At 37.0% G+C, this 25,763-nt stretch overlaps 1 protein-coding gene across 1 annotated transcript in view; it reads right to left on the reverse strand.

Moving 5' to 3' along the window:
* spidr (scaffold protein involved in DNA repair) overlaps positions 1-25,763 on the reverse strand; it is a 121,168-nt gene that overhangs the window by 91,457 nt on the left and 3,948 nt on the right. Inside the window, exons 5-6 of the mRNA XM_034921108.2 lie at positions 24,210-24,343; positions 3,228-3,460 (exon numbers count right to left, since the gene is read on the reverse strand). Of these exons, the coding sequence (XP_034776999.2) occupies positions 3,228-3,460; positions 24,210-24,343 (367 nt within the window). The remainder of the gene's footprint in view (positions 1-3,227; positions 3,461-24,209; positions 24,344-25,763) is intronic.

Raw genomic sequence — 25,763 nt, forward strand, 5'->3', positions numbered from 1 at the left:
ACACAATGCGATTTTTAAAATTGGCGACGAGACACTTTCGCAGCGACATGACCACACACCAGAAGCGACACAGAGGCAATGCGACAGGTTTGAAAATGGCCAGATCTATACAACTGTTAAAAATTGCTTATGCCAAACCTATGTCAAGACTAACACATATTTGTCAACATGATGTAGGCCTAGTAATTACCAGTGCCTTCTCCGACTGTATTTCAAACACATATGGCAATAAATCATACACACCAAGCTCATCCAGCTCCTTCAAAATGGACTCCCATATATTATCTTTCAAATCTGTATCTTTATAACTGTGATGCCCTTTGTCATAAAGCTCTGGGTATTTTTTCAACGGCAAGTATTGTTGTTTCCTCCTTCATTTTGGTGACTGCTTACCCTGCTGGACCACGTGCATTGAAGCTGTTCTCTGATTGCACAATGCCCTAGTTGAAATGCGACAAAATCGCAAAAAATAGCATTCAATACTATTTGTTTCGCATCGCTCCAGTGCAGCACTGGTGCAGCTCTCGCATTGCCCGTCGCATTGTCTGTGGTGTTAAAGATACTAATCAGAAGTATAGGTTCTATTCATTTTGTCGCATCGCTGCACAGTTTCGCTTGCCGCATCGCGTCTGGTGGGTAGCAGCCTTAAACCAGTGATGACGTATTGCAATGTACATGTACATTTCATGTTGTTGCATATTATGTAAAACCCTGTTTAGCACACGTTGCTGTATGTAAAAGCAGAAACATTAAGAAAAAAGTAGTTTGCTTTTATCAAGTGAGAGACAATACTTGAGCACAATACACGTTAAAGACAAAATTAAATTTGAAGGTAAAATTATTTTGTGTATTTCTCCTTTCATACTCTTTTTATAGAAAAGCCTACATAACCATATCCTTAAAAAGGTAGTCACTTTAATGGCAATAAAAAAGGTAAACAACATGTATATGCCACGAACGATAGCATATTAAAGCTCTTTGCAGGAAACAGGCTTGAATCAGGTGTTAGTTATACCAGCAGTGTCAGGCGCAATACAGCAAACATTTTACATACTAATGTCCTAATAATAAGTTAAAAACAGACACCCTGAAAATGAAAGATGTAACAAACTTAGTTAAACATTGTTGGTATATGGGTGTTTTTGCCCATGTAAACAATTTAAAATAATGTAATACATAAAACTGCAGAGGTCTTGGCACATATGCTTTCCGACAAAAGCGATTAGTATTCTGGTTTATTATTAGAAGTAGCCTGCTATCATTTGTATATAACTTTCTATGACTGAGAATAATGTCCTTACACTTGAATTCAATAACTACAGATAAAAAGCAGCAACAAAGTAAGAAGACCAACAAAATCTGATTTTTAATATACAATACATAAAATTGCTTTGCTTGAACAGACTGCCCTGCTCACAGACATAATACAAACATCAGTTGTCACACTGCAAAATGATAGATGCACAATAATTGGCTGCGTTTTAAAAATGTATGTTGTTGAGTGAAGAAAGAATAGAAAACAAAACACAAACTACTATGTACATTACCAGGTTTCCTTTCCGGAAGTCACTCCACACACTTAGGCAAGGTCGTGGCAAATTCTTTAATATTATATATATATATAAAAACAACAACAACAACAACAAGGGTGGGGCAATCAGAGGTAAGGTCAGGTTATCAGCTTTTCAGCCAATAGTAGATACAATCTTTAGAACACATTTTTTCCTATCACTGAAAGTTGCATGACAAGAAAAATCCACGACTAATTAAACACAACTGGATTTCTGCCAGCTTCTGAAATGAGCAAGTTATAGGCACCAATGACTGCCATTGTAACACATTTTCAATGCAGACATAATGTGAAACTTATAGGGTCGATTTGGCTTGTAACCCTGCCAAAATTCAAATTTCTACAGTAAACATTACGAAATTAAATGTATCAGTCCCAGACTGGTACAAAATGTACTACAGTATATGGGCTTGGCAGAAGTTCATTTATTTTTATCATTTTTTTCTTGTTAATAACCTTAAAATCAACTGTAGTAATGTAAACAGAATAATGTTTAAGAAAAAAAAAATACTATATTTTATTTTATTTTTTTTGCTCATGTTTTGTCCAGGTATTGTAAAGGTTTTGAAGGGCTGGCATGTTTCAGCTCATTATTAGGGACCATTGTTTTTTACTCATTTGTAACTCTGCTTTGCCATGTCATATGATCCTGTTAAGACAAAGAGGTATAGTTCAAAATTACCCAAATTACTATTTGTAAAATGTTTAGATATTAATGTTGTTGTGGGATTTTTGTAATGAATATGCACTGCAGTTAAACCCTCTCTTCTGGAAGATACAGTTAAATATCCAGGTCAGCCAAGTGCACAGTCAGCAGAATACAAAACACATGTTTCCACTTGAGTCAAAAGTGTAGTGAATATACTGTACAACCAACATTTTCAAGAAAAATACAGTATTAGTCAATTATAATATATTCCATTACAGGAGAAGAATAAATTGAGCCAAAATTAGTTTATGCAGAGTTTACTTTCTTTTTATGCACAGAGTAAAAAATGCAGAATGACTCTGAGCAAGGGGTCCGAGTGGGTTAAAACTGGTAACAAATGACCCTATCAGTCTCTCTTCAAAAATAGGCAACATATTTTAAATAGCAGATGATCTCAAGTGCAGTGGTAGTCCATCATCCATTTACTATCAAAATGGCTGGGTGTTTAAACCCATTAAATGTGTCTTTGCAATGGTCACCAGGGGAGACTTTTAATAAAGAGCTAATGTCCCTCTTGAACATTCAGCATTGGTAATAAATAGATAATATCTGGGGTACCACCGCACTGTGAGAAGGCTTGGTCATTAAAATATTGTGCCTTTTATTGAAAAGTATCTATGCAGAGTTAACAATAAATAAGGGATCTGGTGGGGCAAAACAGGGGCAAACAAATGACCATCCCTTGGTATGTACCATGACTTTGTTACCTACAACAAAATGTATTTAACACTATTTCACAAGAATGGATGATTGATGCAACTGAGTTAATTTCAAAAGGGACAATAAGGGTCTCTCAGTGAGCCAGTGGCATTATGGTGGTATACTTTAGCATGCTTATATAAAGCGAAGAATAATATTATATATTTCATATGGACTTCACTACAATTAAATAATCTAAGTAAATTAAAATAATAACAAAAGACCCATGGAAAATCCTGCAGGACTAACCTTAGGAATTTCTTCCTCTTTTTGGCAGAATCCTCCGGGGTCTTGAACTTTCTGTCTGTCTGTTTCTGAGGTGTCTGCAGAAGAGCCTGAGCTGACTTGATCCAGTCACTCGCAGACCTCCCAGTACTCTGGCTCTGCTCTGCTTTGGACACGAATGAACTAACAGCAGTCAGCGATTTGCTCTCCATACTTTCCCCATCTGTAGAATACTCCGAAATCTCTGCATCAGATCCCTAGAAGATATACAGTAAAAAGGTTAATATTTTAAATAAAGAAATTCATTGGCAATGATGCTAGAAAATCAATACACACAAGCATACATGTGTCTGAAAACACTGCTTAAAAATATGGATAAACCATGTAGACGCGCAACATTCAAACCCTTGTTATTTTATTATTGATTGTTATAACACACTCCAAAGAAGAACACCATTACCCATTATTATAATAATTGTAAAATAATAGTACTCCAAAGCATTTGCAAAGTACAGTAGATTAGATTATAGTTCCCTTTTCCTGCGGTGCACCTTAATCCCTAGTAATCAAATGTTTTATATAGTGTATTTGTTTCTGACCATAATAGATTACTGTATATCCCAGCTTTTAAAGAAAATAGTACAGTACAGCAAACAAATATTATTATAATGGACATTACCAGTGTAAAGGTAGATTTGTCTATGTATGTATAAATGTGTAATATGATATATTTTTATGTTTTTCTAATAATTTATGTTTCACATAGCAGTGACATTTAAATCTGTGTTAAATATAAAATGTATGTCTGTGAAGCAAGAGATTGATACACATGCAGACATTCAAAGTTTTAGGTATATAGTTTAAGAAAAAGGGCCAAACATTATGCATTCTGCAAGGCAAAATGCATGGACAAATATATTATATCTGTTTATTTCATTTTATTTTTACACAGTACGGAGCAGTGTCTTTTGAATAATTTAGTATTGGATTAAAACAGAATTTTAATTCAGTTAAGCCTTTTAAAAAGGTGCATCATCACTTGCACAGCACACCTGACAAGACGAATTGAAACTAGTTTCCCTGAAAAAATCCATGGGACTGCCTTCTTGTCATGTGAAGACACGTTCAGCATTCCTCACCCAGGCAGCCCACGCTAGCTGAATGAACTCGACACTGCTTGGATGCATGCCAGGAGACAACGTCACGCAGAGGACCAAGTAGAACACTATGTTCCTGGCCCGGAAACAAAAATGTGTCCACTCTGCAGTGGATGAATTGAAAGAGTGTATCCTTTACCAATAAAGCCTCTGTAACAATTGCCCATTGAATCAACAGTGTTAGATACAATCTGGGGCCCAATAGTTCTGTATATTGGTGGTGTGTTTGTCAGAAATATTACACTCTTTGCAACAGGCAGTTGCAGTTATACAGGCTATCTGTAGTTATGACAAGGGAGTCATGGTTCATAAAAATGTAACAAAAGGATACCATATGAGTAATTTCCGTCCAAGAATGGTATCTTTCCACAGTAATAAAACTAAGGTTTAATTATTCACTTCCCACATCAGGAACTAAGTATTACTCAGCAGCAATCTAATCTAATAGATCATTTCATTTTTTTAGTTCATGCTATTTATACAAAATAAAATCGTCAGCAAGCTGTTATCAAAAGTTTTTTCAGTTGCAACTACGTACTGTAGATAAAAATGTGAATACTTCATATTTAAAATGTCATCTTAAATTGTTACCATATTGTTTGATTAATGGTTATGTTAAAAAGCATATAATTTAAAAATAAGAACCCTCTACTAATCCATTTATTGAGTGGAAAGCTCTTTGCTGCTGCTGGTTTTATCATTTGATTTCATAAAATAATATAGCATCCAGTACAGTAGTTGACAACGAAAGTAACCCTAAGGAGGATGTAGTGCACCACAGAACCTTTCAATATTAAGAAACGACAGAGAAGCAGCTTGGATAATGCCAAAAATACACAAGCAGACAAAAACACTAAGTTATAACTAGGCTTGTAACTATTCAATTTTTTGCCAAATCAATGACTAATATCGATGTCTATTTTAGAAAGAATTTACTGGGTTTTTTTTTTCTATTTTTCGATTCAAGCAGAGAATTGGGAAATCAACCTTTATGCTTTAAAAAAAAAAAAACACAGACTTTATGCCACTGAAATAACATTTGGTCACAGCAGAGCTATACCTTGTGAAGATAAAGGTCCTACACAAATTAAAAAATGGTCTCAAATAAACTGTAGAAAACGCAGCATATAAAAGTGTATTACTTTTATAGCATAAATTTACGAGTAAAAACAATATGAACAGAACAAAACCTTAGATAGTTGAACAGAACTAACTTGCACTTATTATTCAAAGTCTGAGCTCCGCCCTTCTCCTGCTTTAGCACAGCTGGACTCAGTTACTGGAAGCTTTGGGAAGGTGGTCCCTCTTCATCCTGCCGCGGAGACTTCAGCTGTCAGCCAGGGTATTGTGCACAATATTCATTAAGTGTTTTCCTCTTGCGCCCCATTTTCAATATATACCAATAGCAAAAGCTTACCTACACCTTAACCCGCTAATTTCAAAGTTGCCGTTTTGAATGACAGGCGCTATAGCTGGCAAATGAAAGTGCACAGTCGGTGCAGGTCTTGATGATTGACAGTCATTTAAACTAATGAGAGCATTCTAGCGCTGCATCAATCAACGAGATCTGTCAGAATAGGATAAAATGACAGTGATAGTGAAAACTACAGTACTAACGGACCACTGAGAAGACTGACAGCGATCCCCGGCCATTCAGAGCAGAACCGAGACGGGACAGACAACAAGTATAAAAACAACACAAACTAGACATGATTTGGTAAGAAAATAAAAAATAGCGACTGGTTTTACCGACGTTTATCCTATATAAATGTATTTCCGTCTAACTCATATTTTTTGGGAATTCGACATTTAATGAGCTTTACCTATTAATATTGAAAAGTAGCAAGCCTACTTATAACTATCTAGTAGCACTTTGCAGTACAAAGACAGTAAAACTATAGGTCACAAAGATTCCTTTATTTTGTGTGTTATCTCTTTATGATATGAGTTGACAGAAATCTCAGTCAAGTTTCATCATTTATATAGTACCTTGATGCATTGAAAACCACTGTTATTTGAATACTAGGTACAACAGACATGTGTACTGAAGGGAAGGGTTAAATGCAGCAATTAATAATATCATCTCGATGCCAGATTTTATGTTGCTTACATAATGAATCAGATGGATCGTATGTATAGACAGCTTTTTGGGTCTTCCAGTCCTGGGTGTCTCAATTACAGATGATGTTTCTCTGTACTTGTTGATTATGCTTCGGATACCACACCTTGAAAATCGAGTGATGCGAGCTATTTGACTCAATGTTTTTCCTTCATTATGCAAGTCAAGGTTGCTATAATAATAGAAAACACAAGTGGAGGCTTGGAGTAAATTGTTAATGCTCATAATGCATCAGAGTAGAAAAATGCAACATGTCTAAGACTTTTGCACAGCAGTAGATAGATAGATAGATAGACAGAGATAGATAGATAGATAGATAGATATACATATAGATATACATACAGATATATATATATATATATATATATATATATACACACACACACATACATACATACATACATACATACATACACACTGTATATGTTTTTTTTAATGACTAATCAGCAACTTAATAAAAAAAATAACCACAGAAAAAGGAATTATCCAGGAATCATTTTACCACAATACCTTTGGTGAAATGAGCTTTCTGTATTTAGTTTTCAATTGCCCTTGTACAGTACCTAGCTGAATGCAAACACATGGTTAATTTTTGCTGTTGTTTTAAAGCAGCTCGGCTCAGATTGTCAAAGCGTGCTGCTCATTCTGTGATTTGACAGGTACCATCTAATTCTAGTGCTGGTTCAGGTAGTCACTTCTCAATATACTGTATGTTTTGACATGGCTAGTTACAGTACCCACACCCGATGTACTGCGGTGAGATACTGTTTGAGGTCGAGCAAGTAAGTGGATTGAAAACACAGAAGACATACAAACATGGACCAAAAATTCAAAATATATAAACTCGGCCAATGACGTCAATGCCTGGTCAATGCTGTCATTGGCTGCTGCTCTTAGGCACTGACAACAATGCCTGGCCATTGACGTCATTGGCGGATTCAGACATTGTCCGTAACATTATATATATATATGTTGTGAACGATTTCACTTGTTTAAAGGTTTGATATTCCTTTTGCAGAAGACCCAGACACAAGACTGAGGTGTTTTAAAGCACTTTCGTGCTTTTTTATTAATTACAGAAATATAAGACAAAATAAAACAAAACAAAAGCCTAACTCCACTTTGGAGCGGTAAATAAAACTTTTCACCGTCCTTCACTAACACAATTGGACAGTCACCAAACGCAAACAATATAACATGAACAAAAAGGTTTTCACACCACACAGCCTCTCTTCACACAGACTGGAGACTGCCCTTGCCTGCTAATTACAGGCAGGTGACACAAATTATATTATAAAACAATTTAACAAGTCATCAAATTAAATATTAACTAATTACACCTGTGTCAGTTAAGCACAGCCACACCCAGACACATTTATCTGGAAGGGACAGAAATTAGCATTATTCCTTCCAGCCACCAACACATTTTCTTCAGGAAGGGATTTGCCCTGCCACAATTTATATATATATATATATATATATATATATATATATATATATATATATAGATATATAGATATATAGATATATAGATATATAGATATATAGATATATAGATATATAGATATATAGATATAGAGAGAGAGAGAGAGAGAGAGAGAGAGCGCAAGAGCGACACACACACAGAGGTCGCGACGTAAATTAAATCCAATGGACGGAAAAATATTTTCTTACGTTTCACGGGACTTTTTTTTTTTTAAAAGGAAAAGAATTCACAGCATTTACCAAGTACACTCCAATCCTGAAGGTGGCAGCATTAAGTACGAGTACTGTATTGCTTTCCAGACGTTTTTGGCGGTCAGACTAGTGAGTGTGTGTCAAAATGGCGAAGCAGATGTCCATCGGTTTCTTTTCTAAACAGTCAGCATCTAATGAAAAAGATCAGCAGCCTTCTACTTCTGCAGGAGAGTGTGCGAGTACATCAGTGACCGAAGCAGTAGGCAACAATGCAGGAGAGTGTGTGAGTACATCAGTGACTGAAGCAGTAGGCAATAATGCAGGAGAGTGTGCGAGTACATCAGTGACCAAAGCAGTAGGCAACAATGCAGAAAAACTCAAGTGAAAAATCAATTCATATAACTCTGAATGGAAGAAGAGATACCCGTGGCTTGTTTATCAAGACAGCAAAATGTACTGTCACGTTTGTGAAAAAGCTTGTACTGTCACGTTTGTGAAAAAGCCTGTGCAGAAAAATGCATATACACATGGATGTACAGATTTTCAAGAATCTTCGCTTAAAAGACACAAACATGGCGATGCTGTTGCCAATATAGGAATGCAGAAAAAAATGAAAACACTTGTAGATGTAGGTAAAAAAACAGAGCTCAGAATCCCGTCTGATTACCCTGTGGACGGTCTATTGGATGACGCAAGAATAAATAGCAAATGAGAAGTTCTCTTCTATAATGCGACTTCAGAGCTGAAATACAAACCTCAAACTTGATGATTTATATAGAGACACCCGTCATCTGTGACACACATGCAGCACGCCTTAGTCGAGTGTGCAAGGGAAGAAATTATCCAGGAAGTAAGTGCAAGTCCTTTTGTTGGAATTTTGGTTGATGAAACAGTCAATGTAAATATTAAGAAGAAATTTATTTTTATACGCTACATGAAAGACGGCAAAGCTGCTTCTCAGCTGATCGGTAATTTTGACGTGCCTGATGGTACTGCTGAAACTATAACCAATAAAATTACGTGTGTTCTACAACAGCGTAATATCCCAATAGCTAAAGTTGTCGGCTTTGGGTCTGATGGAGCAGCTGTGATGACCAGGAGAGTGTTGGGGTTTAGCACTTGTTTAGAACAACTGAATCCCCGAATGACATCTGTGTATTGTACAGCACATCGCGTAGCACTCGCCTCTTCAGGGGCCGCTGCAAAAGTAAACACAATTAAGCAGTATAGGCAAACAGTCAACACTGTGTTCAACTACTTCAAGTACTCTGCTTGCCACTATGAAAGACTCCAAGAACTCAATCGAATTCTTGGTGAAGGAGACTTCAGGAGTTTAAAAGAGCCATGTTCCGTGCGGTGGCTGTCGCTTAGCAGAGCAGTGTACTGCAGTTCTGTGAAGATGCACGGACCAATGTGACAGCGGAGGGTTTGCATAAACAAGTCTCAACCTACAGCTCTGTAGCAACCACATACATGTTACTTGACGTGATGCCCATCATGGACAGTCCCAAGAAAGTCTCTCAACTGGAGAATGTAAACCTTGGCCTGATCAATCCGTCAGTAAAGACATCTTTAGATTTGCTTGGCGATTTAGTTACCTCTAGCGGTGACTTGAGCGAGAGATCACAGACCAGCACTTTAAGGGACACAAACTTAAGTTCTCTGGTCAGACAAATGTAAACAACTACAAAGCCGCAAGACTGGAATTTATTCAAGAACTCAGATCAAACCTTGAGAACAGGTTTCCGCCGTCTGACACTGACACGATCAATGCTTTCGACATTGTTTTTAATCCAATGGCATTTCTAACCGACGGTGGGGAACTACGCACCTGAGGAAAAGACGCTTTGGAACATCCGATTAATGTTTTTTGTGCAGAGACCCAAGGCATACCACCGGTTACAGATGCTGACGACCTAAGAAATTAATTTCTGCCCTTTAAACTCGCAATTGAGCTTCACATGTACTTGTCAGGCATTGGCAATAGACTATGCAGATATTTTCCCACCGTTTTCAAGACTTTCCAACATAGCCCTCGTCATACTCGTCTCTACAGTGGAATGCGAACGTGGTTTCAGTGCTCAACATCGCACTCTCATCTCAAAGAGAAGCTGTTTAACAAGCACACAGCGAAGACTTGATTATTCTTTAGCTGGAGGGCTCTGACATTTAACATTTTAACTTCACACGATCAATTGAAATCTTCACTGGTACTGCAGAATGGCGCACATTTTGATTTATAACGGGAAACATTTTTTATTTTTTAATTTATACTAAAAGAATGAACATTCAGAATACATTGATGTACTTTTTTACTGTGTTTTTAAAGGATTTTGCTCACATTTTTTCCCCTATTATATGCGCCAATGTTGCTGAGAAAGAAAAATGACTGCTCTATACACACTCTTCTCATTAAGAATACAATTGTGATATTTTGTGAAAGCATATTAAAAAATATAAACACATCTGCTAATATGTATATAGTGTTTTTAGCCTTTATTAGTTAGGCTTGCCATTTGTACAAATAACTGATTAAACTGAAAAAACAGAAAGGACCAAGAGCAAAAGAGATTTAAAACCAAGCTCATCAACTGCTGAACATTGAATACTGCTTCCTTAGTGAAATGAATCTCAGAAGCGTACAGTATAGGATACAAAGAAAGATTCCTATGAGTTTTAAATGAGAACAAAGTGTTAAAAAGTTCCAGTTTCACTTATTTAGTACTTCATGAAAACTGAACTGTTTTTGGCTAAAAGTCTTGAGCAAAGCCAGGTGTCCTGCACACTGAATACTTGGCTTGCCTCACCATTCCCAAACAACTCTCAATCCAAAGCTGAGCTCACCCAGTCAGTGCTCAGAACATGCTGTCGCAAAATAAAAAAAAAGTCTCCTCCCCCTCCTTCTCAGCTTGATAACCTTTTGTAATGTAATGTAGGCTATCATGATTAACTGTACACACCTAAACACACTCTCAAGGTCAAACAGTTAGCCGAATCATTTATAACCTTGAATCAAGGCCATCACAATATAACTGAAGCAACAAATATTGTGATCGGAGCGGCCTGGTGGTTAGACTGAAGTTAACTGAAGTAAAACTCAATCGTAATTACATAAATGTCTTATAAATCACTAAAACTTAATGACCTTCCCATCAACAGCTTCCAGACAGCTTACAGTGGGAAGCTACAGGAATGGTTTTAAGTAGCATTGGGATGATGTGAATGTGAAAGCATTGCACCTCCAGGTATTTCAGAACTCTCCAAATGTGGCTTTGTGGAAAGTAAGGCCATTAACAAGACTCTTATGTACCCAGTTTACACTAGCCATGTTTAAGCTGACTCTGAGATGGCTTAGGCCTTTTTTTGTAGTTTAAACGCAGCCGTTAGAAGTCCAGCCGTCCTAAAAGTGGTTTGCTCCATTGTCAGCGGCAAACAGGCACAGAAAACAGCAACAGGAAGTGGCGATTGTTACTCGGACAACAGAACCAAACAATATCTTTGACTTTTATAATTGTACTATAATGTGAAAATACATTTAATAAGTCATGTGGGATAAATTTGAAACAAGCCTAGTTGTCACAAAACTTTGCCCGAAATTGTTGTTTTTTTCACACATATCTGCAAACCTTTCACACTGGAAATCTGGTAACCAGTGTTCCCTCTAAGCTTTTTAGATACTGAGAAACTTGCTGTTTTGACTGAGAAAGGGTAAATTATCAGTGAGAAACTGTTGGCCACGCATTAACCCTTTTAAGGTATTTTTGTTGCATTATACAATTTTGAAACAATATTAGTATCTTAACAATTTTACAATTTATTTTAAATTTAAACAAGACATTTATTGTAGCTGCCTCTGATTCTGAATCATCCTTTTATTTATTCCATTTATTTTTTAAGAATTTCGACGGATAATATCGATGTTTATTTTTCAGCATTTATTTTGATTTTTAATTGATTTAAATGTTCTGGATTGCGCGTAATTAGGGGTGTGGGGGGGGGCAGACAATTTATTAATATATATAAATATACATAAATCAATAAATCATACATTCTTTAAATCATTCTGTTCATTTGGTAGTACATTCGTAAAAAAAAAAAAAGTAAAAAATGTAAAAATGAATTAAAAAAACTTCTTTTGTTAGTTACTGGAATGCATATTTATCTGCTAGATCCAGCAAAGCTCTCCAAATTTAAGTTTATGTCTTTATTGTAGTAGCCTACAAAATGTTGAGCTGTCCAAGTCAGTCTTCAGAGGCACATGCGACACAAGGCATTTACAAATTATTACAGTGCAGTTTAACCTCCCGCGACAAACGTAACCGAGTACGATATGATCTTTCTCAACTTTAACCCCAACGCACCGTACCGTACGCTTGAATGATGCGCAACATAAATTATTCACAGCTCTGCCCTGGAGCAGGCTGCTCGAGCCAGAGATGTAAATACTGTACCTCCTCCACATTTCATTGTATACACATTAATGAACTCTAACATGTTTTCAACCATTTTTCTTACATCCCCTTTCTATAAATTTCGATTATTAACGATGGAAATATTTTTTTGTCGGTCTGCGAAATCTACTTGTCCTTCTTAATCTACTTGGCCCCTCCCCATCGTGCAAAACACACACACAAAAAAGTAGAATATAATGTGTAGGATTTTGGTTTTGTTTAACAGTGAACACAATTAATCAATTAGTGATTAACAGGGGCAGTTCTAGCCTTGTAGCTTGACTGGTTCAGAAAATTCTTCAAGATACACAAAAGGTTCCTGTGACCCCACCTCACCTCAACAAATGTATAACATACTTTAAGGAAATGTTCCTTTCAGTGCAGTTTGGAACACATTTGCTAGTAAATTTAAGTAACATACTAAGAGTACAACTATAATAAGCAATATTTGGGAGTTATTCAAAAATAAAAACAGCTCTGCCTGTTCCCCCCCCCCCCCACTGTAAACAATGTAGACAACATGGTCCCCTATGGAATGTGGGGGACCATGTTGTCAATGTGGACTGTGTGGGCAGACTAAATTAAATATCTAGTGGACTTGGATACTGTAAATCACCAAGTAATAAAAGTTCTACCAAATCCCATTAATTTAGGAACTTTTCAAACTTTACATTAAGTATTCAAATTATAAAGCAAAAATGTTAAGTTGATGCTATTTTTATGATCTAATCTAATACAATATCAAAGCGATTAAGTTCATTCATATTCTTAAAATAAATAAATAAAAAAGGCGCACACATACTCTAGACTATGATTTCTGAGCTTTGTTTATTTTTTTAACAGATACCGGTACTGTAGTGTAAGAAATGTATTATTATACAGTGCTTTTCATGTAAAACATCTCAGGGCCCTTCACATAACTAAATATCATACATAAATATGTAAAAAAAACTAAAATAAATAACATCTGAACAATTCTAGTACTAGTCGCCATATTTAATGTCACCAAACTGTTGTTTTCAGTCACCGGTGGATGTACTTCCGGCTCAAATTTGCAGCGGTGAATAAAACAACACGTCCTACGTGTGTGCTTTGGTGCTAGACTTCCGCAATTCAGTGTTCAGAAACTTGCGTGGCTCTCTAGAAATATACCCGGAGTGTCTTTCTAGCAACACAACAAACATAGGACAAATAAATAAAAATAAAAACTACATGTCCGACGGAAAAATTATAACGGCAAAACTTGTTGTCCGTCACACAAATCTTGTTACCCAGAGCGTTGGGCGATACGAATTGTACACCCCTGATATACATATATATCCTATCTGAAACAAAAACACATTGGAAATGTGAAAAAACGCCAAGTGGAGCTAAGTTAGAAGAAACAATTGGGGCAACCTTGGCCAGCACCAAACAAATAGGCACAACTGTAAAAGCGGTGGGGGTCAAGGTGGCCCCAATTGTTTCTACTAACTTGGCTTGTGTTTTTTGATGCAAGTTTGATCCATTGTGCCTGAAAAACACAAGCCAAGTTAACAAACGTTGAATTGACAACAGAACTGGCAGAAGGCACAGGTGTCGCTGTCCATCCATCAACAGTCCAAAGCACCTTTGACCATTGTTCCATTGTCCAATTTCTGTGTTCCTGTGCATATTTTAGCCTTTTAGTCTTGTTCCCCTTTCTTAACAGAGGTATTCTTACTGCAACACATCCTTTAAGTTCAAGAGTGATCTCCGTTTGATGGACAACGACACCTGTGCCTTCTGCCAGTTCTGTTGTCAATTCAACACTTGTCTTCTTTCTATTCCTTAAGGATATTATCTTCAAGTATTGTCCATCCTTGTTAAACAGCTTTTTGGGTCTTCCAGTCCTGGGTTTGTCAATTACAGATGATGTTTCTCTGTACTTGTTGATTATGCATTGGATACTAAACCTTGAAAATCTCGTGATGTTTTTCGTTTATGCAAGTCAAGGTTGTTATAATAGTAGAAAACACAAGTTGAGGCTTGGAGTAAATTGTTGATGCTCATAATGCATCAGAGTAGAAAAATGCAACATGTCTAAGACTTTTGCACAGCAGTATATATATATATATATATATATATATATATATATATATATATATATATATATATATATATATACACACACACACACACTGTATGTATGTATATCTATCTATATATATCTATATATCTACATATCTATATATCTATATATCTATATATATATATATATATATATATATATATATAAATAAAAAAATAGGCACCGAGCAGCCCAGACGCCTGCTTCGCCCACCCTCCTGTACCAGTAGATTCGCTGGCGTTGAGTGAGCTCTACACTAATGTGACATGCATTTTTACAGATGCAAATCGGAGAATCAGCTGCAAGACAGACAGGAATATGCTTATGTTAATGCTTAGTAAGAATGCTCTCAAAATGATAGGTTTACCTCGAGATGTTGGCGTCTCACTTGAGGTTGATATTTATGATAATAACTTGCGAAAGTTAGAAAACTTGGGTGCGAAGGTTGTTGCCAGTTATTTTTGCAAAAAATGTGCGCATTTCAGCCTTAGAGGGAACGCTGCTGATAACCCTAGATGTGACTATATATGTATAAGCACTTGCTTTAGGTCCAAAAGCACTTTACTTTTAAACAAAGCACTGTATTTGCCGCCCTTGAAGGAAATCTTTTGATTTACTCCTGCACCACTCACATCCTGACAGTCCATTATCTAACTTTTCAATGCTCCACTCCATTTCTGATGGAAAAATTAAATCCTAATTAGCATGGAATGACCACCTTGAAGTAGAAACACACAACTGACAAGCTCTGAGTTGTGCTTAAGTGTGGCCCACTTCTATAAAACTATGATCCTAATCACCTCTTTTCCTACAGATTTACCATACTGGCTAGGCTGACTGATTCAGAACAGAGAACCAATTCCTCACAACGCAAATCTCATACAAGACCTCTGTTCGCTGCATTAGCTTTAAATGTTATACTGGCCCAGAATAACGTCTGAACATGTCTGCAACCAGTCTGCATTAGCATGGGTTTCTCCAACTTCTTAACCATCAGTTTTTAATAAATAACTAATAATAGAATTTGAGGCTGCAGACCACAGATAAGACACCATAATGGCAAGTTAATTCCTTGTGGCTGACCTCGGCTGTATACACAATTTTAAAAAAGCACAGGCACTGAGACACTGCTCGACACACTATAAAGAACAGAAGCAAAAGAGGGAGACAGGCTGGAAAGAAGCAATAATTCCACAATTCAAGGGACTGAATTTACACTCAAACCTCTAAAAGAAAAAAAGCAAGGCTAAATAAAATCACCAGTAAGAACATGTAGCTGAAACACAGCTTAACAGTTCAATCAGTGTGCAATAATAATGATGCAAAATCTTGAATATTACTGCATTTCACGAATTGCAACATACTCCCTCTCCAACTTATTTTTAGCATAGTTTTAAATTGATAAACGTAGCATAGCATATTTAAAACGATCACGTGTAAAGCATCATTTAAAAAAATTAAAAAATGCAAGTCCAGTGAATTGGTTAAAGGGATTTGGATTTTTCCATTAAAGAAACAAAAAAAACACCAATGAATTCCAAGCTACATGTTGCCCATTTTATTTCCAGTAAGCAGTTGGCAGACTCAAAGCACAGCGTCTTAGCTGAAGCAACTGGTTTTCCTGGATGACGTTTGGCTAAAGGAATGCAGTCTTTGATTGTCTCTCCATTTGTGTTTTGTGATTAAATGGTTCGGCAAGAGTTACCATTTAAAAACATTCATAAGCTTGGAGTAAAAATAAACTGGAGGTTGATTAAGAAAATGTACTGCTCAAATAAGAGAATGCAGCACTCCCCTTGAGAAGAGTTACTCACTGGCTGGTTCCAATACAAACAGCGTTTGAACTCTATGAACTATTAGCCTCCTGTAATAGCGTGCAAGTTTAAAAAACAAACTAATGCGCTGTCCAGCTGGACCATATTGTACTTAATTACTGAACAACTGAGTTACTTTCATTTTGTATGTATATATCTGACATTTTTTTTTACTGAATGTAATGACAATGACAAATGCAGCTTTTTTTTATTTTAGGCCTCATCTTTATCTTTACAGACCTAGCAAATGCCAAATGGAACCAGAAAAAAAACACAATACACAGCTTAGTACTAAAATTAAAAAACAAAAATAACTGCACGTGGTCTGTATCATCACTGGTTATTGTACCTAAGTAAATGGAGCACAGTGGACACTGAAAACAAGGGAGTCATAGGGAAAGCAGCAAATGGTTCCTGAGGACAGCCGGAGCATGGAGGAAATTGCTTTTGGGACTTAGATTACTTGTAAAAGGTTGAACACTATGACTGTTCTTGCACGTATATACACTGCTGTTTAACTACCATATAATCAACCTGTGCCATCTACACAACGTCATGTCACGTATACATTAAGTAAAAAAAAAAAGTTTTTTCGCGCCCCCTGTGTTGAGAACCACTGTATTAATAACAGCCAAAGTTGATATAATAGTGGAAAACATTAGTGGAGGCTTTGAGTAAATTGTTGATGCTCATAACATCGATAGATAGATAAGATAGATAGATAGATAGAAATACATACTGAGCATCTAATGAAACTTATCACTATTATAACACATTTATTTTCGAAAAAAGGTATATAAAATGATGGACATTGATGAAATGCTTTTGGTTTCTTTTTAATCACTCGATCATTCATCCTTGACCATGACCATGACACACTTGAGTGACTATGACAAGCATATGCACTTAATCACCTAATTAGCAAGACAGTTGACTGGACACTGAATATGGAGTGATTTCAGCTGCTGAATTGCAAGCTTTAATAAAAGCAATAAAGAAAATCACAGAAAAAAAACAATATGCCACGTCTGTCAAGAGAGCAGCGCCTTCGTACAATCGGCATGTTGGCGGTTGGACTAGGGCAGCGTACTGTGGCTCGCCATCTTGGGTGCTCACAGCCAGCAATTTCAAACCTGGCGAGACGGGCCAAGAACTGGCCCGTCTCGCCTGCCCAAGATCAACAGATCACTTTGCAGCATCTTCGTGATGTCAATTGTTAATCAACACGATAAAAAGTCACTGCACCTGCTCTAAAACAGAGTTTGTCATTTTTCGATTACACCTAGTGAATTTTATCCAAATATAAGTGATATATTTCTTTTGATGCTCAAAGATAGATAGATAGATAGATAGATAGATAGATAGATAGATAGATAGATAGATAGATAGATAGATAGATAGATAGATAGATAGACAGACAGACAGACAGACAGACAGACAGATAGACAGATAGATCAGGGCTTAAATTTCAGCGAGGGACTGTGGGAATTACGCATTTTCCAAGTTGCTCCTGTATATCTGCAACTTTCAGTGCGGGAAAATCCCTCGGAGATAGTTTTACCCAATTTAGAATGGCTGAAACGCTACAATCTCTAAGGGGGTGTCACTGACAAAAGCATTATGAGCCTCTTTCTGAGACGTTCTGGTTAAAAATAAATAAATAAAAGTAGTGCTGGATATTAAGTGTCGCAAGGCTTTATTCTCTCATGCGTCATTCTTGGCCGCTATCTTTAAGGACTATAGAAACTCAGTACACTGCAGTAAGTAAACCGTTTTGATAAAAAAGACGATATTAAGTCTCACACACACACACACACACACACACGGGGTCCACAGACCAGTCGTGTAACAGTATAAATCCTGGGTCGTTATACTATACACAGTATAATAGAAACTGCTATTCCACCAGTCTAAAGTTTACACCACTCTTATTTAAATTGTATATTTTTTTTATAATAAATGTTGTGAAGTGTAAATAAATAACACAGAATCCAAGGACGTTTATACACACTTATATTGTTTTGTCTTGTTTTGTAACATTAACAGACAGTTTGTTTTTACTATAAGTACTATATGTCCTAGTTTCAACTTAAATTGGTTTAAATACGGTAAATGTAAAACAACAATAAAACCCAACGTTTGTGAGTCAAATTGCATTATGGCGGAAATGGGAGCCACAACCTTAACCTGTTATCCGATTCCGCACTATAAAAGGGTAGTGTTATAATAGGGTGTGTATGTGTGTGTGTAATATATATATATATATATTACATACTAGGGGTGTCACGATATGAACACTCATACGATTATTGTGTGTGTTATCACAATAATTGTGATAAACACGATCATTTACAAAGAACTACAAAAAAAAAAACTTATAAAATGTATGAGGTTTACTATTTATTAAGCTATAATAGGTATGAAATCAGTATAGCCTAAACTTTTTAACTCCAAAAATATGGTGCTTACTTATAATACAATAGATATTTCTACAATACTCAGTATTTGAAATGTAGAACTCTATGAAATAAAAAATAATTTGGAGCATTTCCAAAGTAAAATAAAATAAGCCTTACATTTTCCTCCTGCTTCAGAAAGAACTTAGTCATCATCTGCATTGTTTTTGTTTGTTTTTTTTAACTCAAAAAGTAAATGTCCAGGCTTTTTTAGTATTTTTCTTGTATTTAAATTTTTTTTTTTCTTTGCTCACTTAAAAATGGTTCTGTTTTGGTGCCAACATAGTCAAATATGGTACACCAAGCTCTTTATGCACATCTTCAACAGCAGTGCTATTTGGACCATCTGACTCAGAAAAATGGGGTCTACATAACTGGTTAGGTTAAGCAATCTGGAAGTTGATGCTGCAGAATGTCTTGATTTTAGATCAGCAGAAAGTATTTGCTTCATTTGTTTAGTGAGAACTCCCCATCCTGCTCAGTCAGCAGGTCACTGTGGAGGTGATGTTTAACTGGTTGCAAGGCAGATATTGTAACATGGGATACTGCAGCTAGTGCATCTGTAAATATGTGCAATGGACATTTTCAAGAACCTGGGTTTTACTATCTGTTGGCATGAAATGCCATGAACTGCGGTCAGAAGTATTGCACAAACTGCTTGTTGTTGCTCAATGAACCTGAAAACCATCAAGTATGTTGACCCCCATCTTGTGACCACGTCAAGGAACAGGGAGTGCCGAGGAAAACCTGGTTCAACTTGCTTTTTAGTCATTTCAACTGTTAATAATTCCTTTAACTTTAAACTGTTCATGCTTTGTTCCTTACTGATGTTGCTCATTTATAAAGCACTTGTGGTGATCTCTTAAATGCGTGAACATATTTGTTGTGTTGCTGCTCTTGCAGAGAACACTAACTCTGCATACTTTACAAATTGGACCCCCCTCTTTGACAATCTGACCATCGTCATTTTTTTAAAAACCAAAATAATCCCATATTATTGATTTAATTTGTTTTCTGGGGGGGTACAGTTGGTTTCTCTCTTAACTGTCATCTTGTAGTGCAGTGCACGCTGCAAACTTACACGTTATTCAAACATAATTGATCTTACACAGTGGGCCATGTAACACGACCAATCACAGCATTAGAAAAGTAGATAAAAGTTTCTATACCGGAAAAGAGTATGTAGGACGAAGTATACAGTATGGTACTGGCAGATCACTTTAAAAATTCCATCACTGCAATTTGAATTTATTTGTATTAATAATTTAGAGTTACAAACTATGACTTGAGGTTGACAAATCATAAATATAAATAAATAATTACAGCGATATTGAAAAATATATTTTATCGTCATATCGCAACACCCCTAGTATATATACAGTGGTTTGCAGAAGTATTCACCCCCTGCACAGTTTTCGCATTTTGTTGGCACCTGAGCGTACTCCACAATGCTTTCAAATTAGAGTTTACATGTAGAATCTACACAAACTACTCCACATTGATAAAGTTAAAAAATGCATATAGAAGATTTACAGAGAAAAAACAGATTAATCTCAGTTGCATAAGTATTCAACCCCTTTGCTACTGCAGCCCAAAATCAGCTCAGGTGCAAATGATTTGTTTGAAAAGTCACAAAATTAGTGAAATGGTTTCAGCCTGTGTGTACAGAGCAGGAGAAGGGTACAAGAAAATTTCAAAGGCGCTGATTATCCCTCTCAGCACAGTGAAGTCCATCATTAAGAAGTGGAAGATGCATCATACCACCCGACACTACCCAGATCAGGTCGCCCTCCCAGGAAACTGGTTCGGGATGTCGCTCTGAAGCCAACAATGACCTTGAGAGATCTGCAAAGTTCTGTGTCTGAGATGGGAGTAGGCATCAACAATAAGCCGGTCCCTACACAAAGCTGGCCTGTATGGACGGGTGGCAAGAAAGAAGCCATTACTCAAAAAGCCTCATCTTAAAGCACGTATGGAGTTTGCGAAAAAACATGTAGATGATACTGCAGACATGTGGAAAAAGGTTTTGTGGTCAGACGAGAAAATTGAACTTTTCGGTCTAAAACTCTACGTCTGGCACAAGCCCAACACTGCACATCACCCAGTCAACATCATCCCAACTGTCATGCATGGTGGTGGCAGCATCATGTTATGGGGATGCTTCTCTTCAGCAGGGACTGGGAAGCTTGTCAAGATAGAGGGGAGAATGGATGGTGCAAAGTACAGGCAAATCCTTGAGGAAAACCTGTTTGAGTCAGCCAAGAGTCTGAAACTGGGGAGGAAATTCATATTTCAGCAGGACAATGACCTGAAGCACAAAGCCAAAGCCACACTGGAGTGGTTGAACAAGAAGAGAATTAATGTTCTTGAGTGGCCCAGTCAAAGTCTTGACTTGAATCCAATAAAAAATTTATGACGAGACTTGAAGACTGCAGTCCATTGACGATCCCCAACAAACTTATCAGAAATGGAGCAAATTTTCCACGTGAAAAACAGGCAAAAGTTTCACCATCCTACTGTGCTAGCTAGTAGAGACCTATCCAAAAAGACTCATAGCAGTAACTTCTGCAAAAAGTGCTTCTACCAAGCACTGACTTAAGGGGCTGAATACTTAAGCAACCAGTAAATTTCATTTTGTACATTTTCTTTGCAAGTTTTGCTGACATTTAACCTCCTCCTTATATAACAGTGTTCAGTTTAACCACGACGGTTTTGAATAAAAAAAAGTTTGAAAAACTGTGCATACATTATTTGTAATTCAACAAAATGTGACATTATTGGTAGGGGGTGAATACTTCTGCAAACCAGTCCCAGTTACCAAACCTCTGCTTTTTATGTGTTTTCTACATCGTCTGTGTTTCTTCATGCGACTCCTTGACAGAATGTTGCAAGGAGTGATCTATAAATGTTCTTCACTAATATTTTCTAAAAATGTCTATAAATAAAAGTGCAACGTGTGTGTCTTATGTACAAGAAATATTAAAACGATCTTTTGCTTCACTTAATTGTTTTGTTTTGTTTTTTCTTCAGAAAATTTTGATTTTTTTTACATTCATTCTTTTTTTCTGTTAGAACACACTTATCTTAAACAGGACTGGGAAAAGGAGCCCTTTTATTCACAAATTACTATTTTTTTTATTCACAAATTAGGTACAGGTAATAATTCTCCTTCTGTTAAGTAATGTCTGGAAAACAAGTCAATGCAAAATGAAGAATCTAGCACAGTATTAGCATATAGTAACATAAAACACCATCAGCAAACGGAGAACTCTGCAACTCTCTCTGTATACACTGTATTTAATCCCTAGACTAGAAATCTATTCACAGGCTGCTCATAGGATTATCAGCGATAAGAAGTTCCATTTACTACTTTAAAACTTGCAAGTATTATAGCGCTCTAACTCCTGCTAACCATTCCTTCACTTATCTTAAGTGGTGCTTAAAGCAGTGACATCATGGAACACGATGTTCCGAGTCATAAATCTGACGTTAACTATGCAAACAATCTCGAACCGACATGCTTCAACTAGCCTTCACAGCATGGGGATGGTTGACTGACAGAAATTAAGTATGCTGGCTCATACAAACTGTGAGACGAGACAAAGGCTGGTCATAGGCTTCAGGGTTTATGATTAAAGTTAGTATGAGTAATACAAGATAAAATTAATTGGAAAGATATGTTGTACCCTACCCAAATATTGATCTTATAGATATATAAAAAAAAAATTCACTACATTCCACTATTATCCATCACTATTTAGGCATACAGTATGACATTTCAGTTTTCAGATCTCTGTCACAGCTCTTTGCTTGGTCATTACTTACCCACCCTCAGTTTTATAAATGTTATTTGACTAAGAAAAAATTGTGTATAACCAAGTTGTTAGTGTGGAGCTTTCTCACGCACACAAAATACCACCACTATCAGCCGTTTCACCTTGTGGAAGAGTGTCCTCTACTGGAAAAAGATAAATCAGCCTGCATGATAATTCAGACAGGCTGCAAAATGTCGACCGTACTGCAGACTTTAACAACAACCTTTTCAATAGCTGTAATTAAGCATTACTATCTGGAAATATGATACAGGTTTATTAAATGTATCTCGGTTATATCCAGAATCAGGATTCTCTCAATAAATCTCTGGACTTCACCCTTGCACATTTGATCACTATAAAAAGTTGATTGGAATCAGTCATTTAAAAAGATATACCATCAGACTGTGATAGACAATGTTACTTAAAATCAGATGTGGACATCTAGTAAAAATGTAAGCTTATGTTTAAAGGACAGACAGTATATAAATAATATGCCAACTGTATTTCTAGAAATGTTCTTATAAAAACTGGTTAGAGGTTCAATTGCACCCTCTAGTGGTAAGCAGGGCTCTGTCCCACCAGTTTCCTGTTTTTGTATTGACATCTTCGCCGGTGCTATTGAATTACCCATTTCTAGCATGCTTTGTTGCTATTCCTGGGTGATGAGTGCTAGAATGCACCAACTGTTCTGTACAATCCCCAACTTAAAACACAACCTCTTTTAAGTGCAATTGGGACAATATATGTCATATCAACCAGACACAGCTGATGCAGCCTGACCACTTACAAATTGCAAAATAGCAACTAGGGACTCATCTTATGGATCCAAGCAACATGTCATTTTGATGTTTTGAATACTTTCTTATATACAACCCATACAATTACAGTACACTCTTCTCACCATGTGAACTATGGCCCAACTTTGACCATCAAAAGAACTCCACAGTAGAGTAGTCCATTTTTTCATGTTATATTTGTATGGAAGTACGATAGGCACAGTGGTTGATACAAAGCCATCGTGGCACCACTAAGATCCAACATCTTCAGGAATGCCCTTCAACAGCACACAGACACCTCTCACACCAAACCCAGCAGTCCCTGGTCTTCTGCCTAAGGTATCCTATTCAAGTGAACTGAACTAAAGAGACTGAACCCCCCCCCCCAGCCGCTTGACTTCTTAAGGGTTTTTTTTCCCTACTGAAAGTGCTGCAGTCAAGCAATCACACTGTATATAAAAAAAAAAAGTGTCAGACAAGGTTCAGGTTTCTGTTTAGAAAGCAAGGCAGACATGATCACCAGGACCCTAACACTGGACAGACAGCAAAAGAAATCCAGCCACAAAGTACTATAGTATTTAATGTGGTCATCAAGATACATAAAAATGTACCTGCCATCAGAGCTGGGCATAAGAGAACATATGTGGTTTACCAGAGTAGGTTCTTGCTCCTGCTGTTTCTGGACAGTACCGTCCCCAAAGGTGGATTCTGCATCGGAAATTTCTGCCACACTCTCTCCTTCCTCTTGGTCACTAGCATTCTCCCAATCAATAACATGTTGTTCATCTATAAAAAGATATGTTTTTTTAAATATACAGGTTACATGCATTTAGTTGCACAAGTAGAACAATATTACAGTGTCTGTATAGGTGTATTGTCTGAAGCAGCGTATTATGCATTGCTCAACATTTTTAGAAGCAGGAATGGGAAAGTTATGACAGTTAATGTAATTGCTTTTTTTGTTTTACACTATTTTCTCATTTTTTACCAGCTCCATTTCCAGGTTTTCCCTATATCCAAGAGTAATTAAAATATATATATATATATATATATATATATACACACAGTACTGTGCAAAAGTTTTAGGCAGGTGTGAAAAAATGCTGTAAAGTAAGAATGCTTTCAAAAATAGACATGTTAATAGTTTATATTTATCAATTAACAAAATGCAAAGTGAGTGAACAGAAGAAAAATCTACATCAAATCAATATTTGGTGTGACCACCCTTTGCCTTCAAAACAGCATCAATTCTTCTAGGTACACTTGCACACAGTTTTTGAAGGAACTCGGCAGGTAGGTTGGCCCAAACATCTTGGAGAACTAACCACAGTTCTTCTGTGGATTTAGGCAGCCTCAGTTGCTTCTCTCTCTTCATGTAATCCCAGACAGACTCGATGATGTTGAGATCAGGGCTCTGTGGGGGCCATACCATCACTTCCAGGACTCCTTGTTCTTCTTTACGCTGAAGATAGTTCTTAATGACTTTCGCTGTATGTTTGGGGTCGTTGTCATGCTGCAGAATAAATTTGGGGCCAATCAGATGCCTCCCTGATGGTATTGCATGATGGATAAGTATCTGCCTGTACTTCTCAGCATTGAGGAGACCATTCATTCTGACCAAATCCCCAACACCATTTGCAGAAATGCAGCCCCAAACTTGCAAGGAACCTCCACCATGCTTCACTGTTGCCTGCAGACATTCGTGTACCGCTCTCCAGCCCTTCGGCGAACAAACTGCCTTCTGCTACAGCCAAATATTTCAAATTTTGACTCATCAGTCCAGAGCACCTGCTGCCATTTTTCTGCACCCCAGTTCCTGTGTTTTCGTGCATTGTTGAGTCGCTTGGCCTTGTTTCCACGTCAGAGGTATGGCTTTTTGGCCGCAAGTCTTCCATGAAGGCCACTTCTGACCAGACTTCTCCGGACAGTAGATGGGTGTACCAGGGTCCCACTGTTTTCTGCCAATACTGAGCTGATGGCACTGCTGGACATCTTCCGATTGCGAAGGGAAGTAAGCATGATGTGTCTTTCATCTGCTGCAGTAAGTTTCCTTGGCCGACCACTGCGTCTACAGTCCTCAACGTTGCCTGTTTCTTTGTGCTTCTTCAAAAGAGCTTGGACAGCACATCTGGAAACCCCTGTCTGCCTTGAAATTTCTGCCTGGGAGAGACCTTGCTGATGCAGTATAAATACCTTGTGTCTTGTT

Source organism: Acipenser ruthenus, chromosome 3 (genome assembly GCF_902713425.1).
Source record: "Acipenser ruthenus chromosome 3, fAciRut3.2 maternal haplotype, whole genome shotgun sequence".
Classification (NCBI taxonomy): domain Eukaryota; kingdom Metazoa; phylum Chordata; class Actinopteri; order Acipenseriformes; family Acipenseridae; genus Acipenser; species Acipenser ruthenus.